At 42.1% G+C, this 7,759-nt stretch overlaps 1 protein-coding gene across 2 annotated transcripts in view; it reads left to right on the top strand.

Annotated features, from left to right (window-relative positions):
* Positions 1 to 624: 624 nt before the first annotated feature.
* The window catches only part of MTDH (metadherin), a 34,259-nt gene continuing 27,124 nt past the window's right edge, over positions 625 to 7,759 (top strand). For both annotated transcript variants that reach the window (XM_064706453.1, XM_064706451.1), the window contains exons 1-2: positions 625 to 1,258; positions 7,050 to 7,154. In XM_064706453.1, coding sequence (XP_064562523.1) covers positions 854 to 1,258; positions 7,050 to 7,154 — 510 coding nt within the window. In that variant the 5' untranslated portion in view covers positions 625 to 853. The remainder of the gene's footprint in view (positions 1,259 to 7,049; positions 7,155 to 7,759) is intronic.

Raw genomic sequence — 7,759 nt, 5'->3', positions numbered from 1 at the left:
AGCATGTTCAGAGAAAAGCAATGGAGCTGGTGAAGGGGCTGGAGCTCAAGTTCTGTGTTCCTGAGGGAACTGTGGGTGTTTAGCTTGGAAAAAAAACGAGGCTCAGGGGTCACTTTATCACCTTTAAGGCGGCTGTAGCCAGGTTGGGAGGGCGGGGGGGCGCGGCCCTTTCTAGGAAAGCAGTGACAGGACGAGAGGACATCACTTCAAGCTGCGCCGGGGTAGCTTCACTTTGGAGATTAGGAGGAATTTTTTCAAGGAAAGGGTGGTCAGACATTGGAATGGGCTGCCCACTCCTGGAGGTGTCTAAGAAAAGACTGGACGTGGCACTTAGTCCCAAGGTCTAGTTGACAGGGTGGTGTTCGGTCATAGGTTGGATTTGATGACCTCAGATTCCAACCCCTCGGCTTCGGCCGCTCCTGCTCCGTTCGCTGCCTGCCACGTCGAGCTCGCAGCCTTCCCCGCCGGCACCGCCCTTGGCTGGGCCGTGCCGAGCCGGGCGCGTCGGGGAGGAGGAGGTTGAGGAGGCGGCGGGAGGCGCGGCCCCCGCCCCGCGCGCGGTGCTGACGGCGCTGATGGCGCGCTGCGGCGGGCGCGCGGCGGGGCGGTGACGTCGCGCGCGAGGCGGAGGGCGGGGAGGAGGAAGAGGAGGAGACCCGGGCGGCCCCGAGGCTGAGGAAGCCGCGTCCAGCGGAGGCTCCGCTCCTGTCCCGTCCCGTCCCGTCCTACCCCCACCCCCGGTGCCTCCGGTTCGGGCGGGCCGGCGCGGCTCTCCCGAGGCCGCGATGCGCTCGGCCTGAGCGCGCCCTCGCCGCCTCGCTCGGTTCGGGCCTCTGCGAGGCCGGGGACCGCGATGGCTGCGGGAAGCTGGCAGGAGGCGGCGGCCGGGTGGGCTGAGGAGGCGGCGGCCCGGGTGCGGGACGCCTTGTCGGGCGGGCTGGGGCTGCTGCGTGCCGAACTGGGCCTCGAACTGGGCCTGGACCCGCAGGCGCTGCCCACCTGGCTCGCCTTGGCGGTCCCGGCCGCGCTGGGGTTCGTGCTGCTGGGGCTGCTGCTGGCCGCGGCCTGCGGGGGCGGCCTCCGCAAGAAGCCGGCGCGGAGCGCGGCCGTGAGGAAGGGTGACGAGGCGGTCGGCGCGGGCCTGACGGCCGGCGGAGGCCAGGGCAAGTCGGCGGGCCCGGGCCCCGGGCAGCTGAACCTGAAAGGCGATGAGCAGAAGAAGCGAAACAGGAAGAAGCTGCCGGAGAAAGCGGCGCGGGTAAGAGGGGGTGAGGGCCGGGAGGGCAGCGGGAGTGAAGCCGAGCTGACAGCGGCGGCACCGGGCGGGCTGTGGCACCCGGTGGGGAGGCGAGGGGGTCGCGTCTGCGAGCGGCCCGAGCCCGGCTGCCGCTCCCCAGGCCCTGTCGCGGGGGAAAGGATCCGGGTGCCGTAGAGGTTTCCCCGAGCCGCCGCGCGATATTTGCCTGTGAAAGGAAGTGTGGGGGTCCTGTCTGCTCTGGAGCCGTCTCAGGTCGCGTGGGTTACTTTGTTACTTTGAAAACCTGGAGGAGCAGCACTGCCACAAGTAAACTGCACGTTAATAACCCTGGCTGATGAGGAAAAGGCTGGCTCTTTGGAAGCGTTTTATTGTAAACAGAAATCGTATGAAAGCTGCTATTACTGTTGTTATTCACTGAATAATAGGGTTAGCAACCAGTAGTGGAGTCCTTAGCATGGCTTAGAGTTTCAAGCCAGGAGTTGTAGTCTAGGCAGGTAAAGATTGGAAGCAGCATTCTAAGCCCTATGAATGCTGTGATGATTCAAACTCGAGTAAGGTTTTTGCTTTGTGTTTTCAATGGCACACGTTAGTGTCAAATGTTGCTGTGAGCGTGCCTCAGTAGGAATGTGTCTGATTTAGTTATTACTGTAAGGATCATCTCCTTTAATAAGGAAATCTGTGTCTTAGCAGCCCCTTAAAAAGAGATCATTCCTGTAGTTTATATTTTTTTAAATCCTTAATATGTGTGGGAACCTTCCAGCTTTTACAGTATGCATCCATCCACTTAAGAGAAAATTAGTAGAATGCAGAAATTGTCTACTGTCCTTTTAAAGTTTACAGTTGTCACAGTTTTGGGGCTTGAAGGGGATTGCTTCTATAGCTTTTATATTGTTAGGATGTTTGTAATCCTATTTATGTCCAAATAGATTATAGGAATGAAAGTGTAACAGATGTCCCCTGCCTATTACAACTGTGTCGTATAATTATATCTTGCTCTATAAAATCTGAATTGTTTCCCTAATGATGAGAGAAAGGAGACACATTGGGTTTGTATCTTCACTTGAGTCTGTGGCAGCATTAAGATTTGAGAGGTTTGGGAGACTTTTTAATGAGAGTGTATGTCACCAACCTGTCTCTGAACACTGAACTACTGAAGTTGTTTCTGGAAGTTGCAAGAGACTGAATGTTGAGCACCAAGAAGAGGAAACATGATTCAGAATCTTTCCAGTGTAGCTAGGTTCTCCATTTTGGAGAAAGCATGCTAAAGATGTATTTTTTCCCTATCTTGAGAAGCAGATACTTCAGGGTCAAATAAATATGTTATGCTTTCTTGACAACAAAGACTAACCCTAGAAATTAAATCAAGTTTGCTTCATTTATTTTGTTGAAACTCCAGTATGAAGACAAATAACAATCTCATGCAAGTCATTGCCAAAGACATTAAAAATGCCTCCACAGAAGATTGAGTGCATAGGTGGATATCTCTCTTGACTTGACAGATTCACAAAAACAAACTTTAGTAATTTTATATAAAAAATAGCTGACTTTTTTGTGAATGTAAATAATTGTACTCTATTGAGCTTGGTTTATGTAGACATAGAATAAAGTTAAGGCAATGTAGGAGCAAATCTTTTTGTAATCAAAAGAGCAAAGTAGTTTTTAAGCTGTCATTCTGTATCATTAGGATTTTAAAAGTTATTTTTATAGTAGTTTGTATTCATTATTTCCATGGTGAGACAGAAAAAAATCCTACCTTCTTCCAAAAGGAAATGCACAAACTGAATCATTAACTGAAGTGCAAATAAGTTTATACCAGTGACAAAGTTTAATAGGCCTGCCTTGTGCTCATTTTCCAAGATAAGTTTAGAGACCAATATTAGCATGTCCCAGTGTTTTCTGACTTATGTGAAAAATTCTCAAAATAGCACTGGAAACGTAAAGATGCAACAAAAATTCTTACGGATTGCTGCCTGGTGATTTTCATCGTGTGGCTTGTGTGCTGTGATGCTAATACTGAGCGCTGGAGGCAAAAGCCTATTAGCAGTAGATTTACTACAGCCTTGCTATGCCAGGGTCTAGATTTCCATTGCGGGCGGTTCAGAAAGCTTAGAGCAACTGCTCTGTGGCTTTAAGAACACACTACAGATGTCTAATTAAAAGCTGTAGGGTTACTTTAATACAGAATTCCTGAGCTCACTGTATGGCAGGTGATGTGTAACACTCATCAGTCAGGATCAGAAGTCTCCCTCCCTGTGGCTTTTCTGAGGAGGAGTGTTGATTGTTTTTTCCCTTGCACGTGGCTTTATTCAGTACCTGTATAAGTAGGGTACAACTTACCCTACGTGTTCTTAGTAAAATAGGTTTCTTTGAATAGCACTGTGTTGACTGAATACAGTAGTACCTATAAGATTTTGTTTATTTACTTGCTGTGAACAGACTGTGAAAAAAAATGGAGCTGAAACTGTGTAGCATTCATTAAGATTAAAGTTTACAGAGCCAGTTCTGGCTTTCAGGCTGCTTGGAGCAGGGTATCATGGTGTCTTTACATCTGATTCTGTGCAGTAAACCTGAAGCTGCTTCTTTTCTTTTTTCGTTTTTATTTTAACTCCTGCAAGAGGCAAAGGTCTTTAGCCTCATTAAGAAATTTTTTTCTGTCCATAAAACTTTATAGTTAATTTTGATTCTTCCCCCTTCTGAATAATTACTGTGCCTCTCCTACTTCAGCAGCAAAAAAGTGAAGCTGTTCTTTACATGGTTTCTGTGCAATCTGCCAAGCACCACAGAAACTTGAGAGTAGCCATCTTCTGTGCTCTGCAACCACTTCAGGAAGCCATTCACACCATCCATTTGTAGATGTGGAAAATACCAAATTGACTTTGTACTTCCTATTGTTTCTCATGCACCTGGAGAATAAATGCTACACATTCTAGTAAAAGTATTTGCATTCATTTGAGGAAGTTTCATATTTGAGCTTTTTGGGCTATGGTTGTTTATTGGTTCTTTGCACTTAGATTGTGTAAAGACTTTATACTTTCAGCTGATACTCAGGTGTTGGTTTGTGTATATGTGAGTGGTCATATGGCAAAAGTAGGGCTGTAGGATTCTTTGGGCCTCATAGAGAAAATTGCTTCGTTTCTTTCTGAAGAGAAGCTTGCAGAAAACATTGGTTACCAGATTCTTTCTTTGGCCAAGATATTCTAAGCAGAGGTATCTTTCTAATGGGTAACTGAGATTTTGGCTAATACAGCGTTGTAGATTGAGGTGATGGCAGTTTCATTAATACTGTTTGAAGCATGAAACTGAGCTATCCTTTGCACTACCATGTTTAAAGAGTACTTTTTGTTTGTTTTGAAAGTCTAAGCAAAACCTTTTCTACATTTGGTATATCTTAACACCCTCAAATGAAGTGTGTGTGGAAAAAGGTTTATTTAAGTATTGGAATTTTAAAGTCCATAGGCAAGAAAAGCATTCAGTAATCAATGCTGTTACTGACAGCATTACTTCTGCCTTGTTGCATCTTGCCTGGCAGCTTTAAGATGAGGGTAGAAAAGATGGGAAATAATAAATTGCACAATTTTGAGTTAATTAATTTTACCAGTGGATGTTTAATTTGTTACCCATAAAGTTTTAAACTTTGGGCTGTGGTTGTCTTTTTATAATTAAACATTTCTGAACACAGTAGAAAAACTTTCTTGTTTCTTGCCTCTGTTGCTTTCTTTCATCCAAAAATGGTCACAGGGATTTTGGTTAAAATTCTATGATTCATCTATGGGCAGAAAATAAATGTGGAAAGCTTCCACTGAAAAGGAGGGTATTACAATTAAGGGATGTATTTCTCCCAAATGTATCAAAGTCCAAGTTTTCTAACATTTTTCTAAAGGTTGTTGTTTACATGATCAGATGATCAGACAGCATTTTGAACAGTCATGTGGATGAATTTTTCCAGAGGGTTTTTAATGGATATGAATTCATTTATTAGTTCAGAGAAAGAGCTGAAGTTCTTTTAAACTAAAAAATAAAACTTCTATTTGTTGAATAGTTGGAAGGGATTAATAAAGTACTTTTCAATTTAAGGTACATATGTAATAGCTAAGAAGCAAGGTACAGAATTTAAAAAGTTAGTTGGCTGTAAAATTTTTGGTCCACACCCAATATAAGATGCATCAAATGTGTTATCTAACTTTACTTCTAAGCAGTCCCTGGAGAAAATAGAGAGGCACAAGAACTGACTTTTGACAATGAGTTATTTTCAAGATGAAATATCAGTTCTTTGGTATCCCTGTGGAATATACCAATAAGGTGGACTTGGTTTAGAAGAACTTTTAGAGAGAGTTCCTAGGTCAGACTTGTAAAATATACTTTGTTTTCAGAATGCTGAGGGAAATGCACTGCATATTAGATATGAGAAGTCTAGGTTAAAGCTGGTTGTTGAAGGAGAAGAGGGGTTAGGTGACCTGATCTTTCAATTTCTATTTATAGTTACTTTGAAGAAGTTGGCATGCTTGCTAACTACAGTAAGCAATACTGTGTTATGCACTAGTGAAATCATGCTGGGGTGATTTGCAGGCATAGTACAATGTGGCAAGACTTAAATGCCTCTAACAGTTAAATTGAGGATCAGATCTAATATTTGAAGGAATAGGCCATGCTAAGTTGTGATATGGCTTTTGTTTTATTTGCAAGCAATTAGGTTTGTGTGAAGCAGAGTTATAATAGCTTTTGGGTTTTTAATAGCAAAAAAAAAAAAACTAAAAGTAATAGAGCTTGAAATTTATTTTGAGAGAATTGCAGGATTTAAAGGCGCTTTGAAGTAGCTATTTATGCTTATTTCATTTTCAGTCATTCATTTATCTGACTCATTCTGAACGTGAACCAGTGATATTTGTGTGGACTCTATCAATTACTACTCTTAACAATTGTTTTCCATGTAGTGAAATTAATGGCTGACTGGTATAATATTTAGATCTTTTTTGAAGTTAAGCAGAGTAACTTCAGTCATAGCCTTTTGTTAGAAGTAAATGATTTCTAAATTACTACATTTCTGTAAGGGGAATATGTAGACTAAGGTGTATGCTTTTGCTGTCAAAAGTAATGTAAAGACTCATTTAATGATTGTCCAGAGTTTTAATTTTATATATTGAATAATACATGCTAATTTTCTTTCCTTAATTGTGTGAGGGAGAAATGGTAGAGTAGTGTAACACCTGTAATCAAGTCTGTATGAAAAGAACAATGGGCTACCATGCTTAGTCATGCTTTGTTTGATTTCTAATTTCTGTTCTACTATGAAGTTTAACTTGTGAAGGAAGTGAGCTGGGAGGGAACTTGCATAGAGAGAAATTGCAGATGTTTGGTCAATGTAGAAATTACTTTTTAAAGTTAGTCCTCTTGCTGAACTGCTGCAAAGTGGTAATTGTGTTAATTTAATTAGATCATTTATGGCACGTACAACTGTAGCTGTTCTGGATCAGTTTTCAGAACAGCTACAGGTAATTTCAAAAGCTGGTAATTTCAAAATTTCTGAAATTTACCTTCTGCTATGAAATTCCTGGATTAAATATGAGTGAGATGAAATTATAAGACCTGTTCTCTTTCCTTTTTCATTTCGTTGTTTGGTAAATACAGAATTGCTGTAGATCCTTTGAACAACAATCTACAGTTTGGTCTGCTCTGTTCAATAATCTTACAAGCATTTTTCCATCAACAATTGCATTTCAGTAATAGTGTAATTTGAGCTTTGTTTCATCTGCTTTCTCTAATTTTTTATTATTTATGCTCATTGTTTACACAGCCCAATGGACGGTCTTTCCTTGATGTATCTGAAGATGAAGTAATACAAACTGTCCATAAAGACAATATAAAGCAGCCTGTGGACACAGAAAAGAAGAATGAAAAGGTTAGTTATGGATACACAGCAAAAATGTTGAAGTTTGATTTATAATATTTCAATGTCTAATAACTGGTTTTAGTTTGAAATCCTTTTACATATATGAATGAAGAGGCAGATTTCTTACTGTGAAGAGTACTAATCTAATTTGGAGTTGAAAAGAGCTAAAGTAGTATTTTCTTAACTTCTGAGACATTCCTTATCACAGAATGTTTGTCAAGAAAACCCCACTCCCAGCCCCCCACTAAACACTGATATCTCTGTTCATCATGTGACAGCGTTAAGCCTACAGAAATAAAGTTTGTTTCATCTTGGTGGCTTCATGGGGATGCAGCATAATGATAGTATTGTTAAGTGCCTTGTAAATGGTCTACCAATTGGGGGACTACTATTCAAAGGATTTAGACCCTGTGCCTGCTTATTTCTTTTGCCAGATGTATCCATTACTGATTAGAGTTCTTGATTTTTGATGATAAGTGTGAGCTTTGAAGTCTGGTGTGGGCTTTTTTGTTACGCAAATTAAACAGCTACATTAAAATATATTTTAAAACATCCATCTGCAATGTCTAATCTAAAAGGTAACCTTACTACTGGCAGTGTTCTTTTTTGAACCG

Source organism: Zonotrichia leucophrys, chromosome 2, assembly GCF_028769735.1.
Source record: "Zonotrichia leucophrys gambelii isolate GWCS_2022_RI chromosome 2, RI_Zleu_2.0, whole genome shotgun sequence".
Classification (NCBI taxonomy): domain Eukaryota; kingdom Metazoa; phylum Chordata; class Aves; order Passeriformes; family Passerellidae; genus Zonotrichia; species Zonotrichia leucophrys.
The sequence above is the reverse complement of the archived record's forward strand: the minus strand, read 5'-3'. Positions and strand labels throughout refer to the sequence as shown.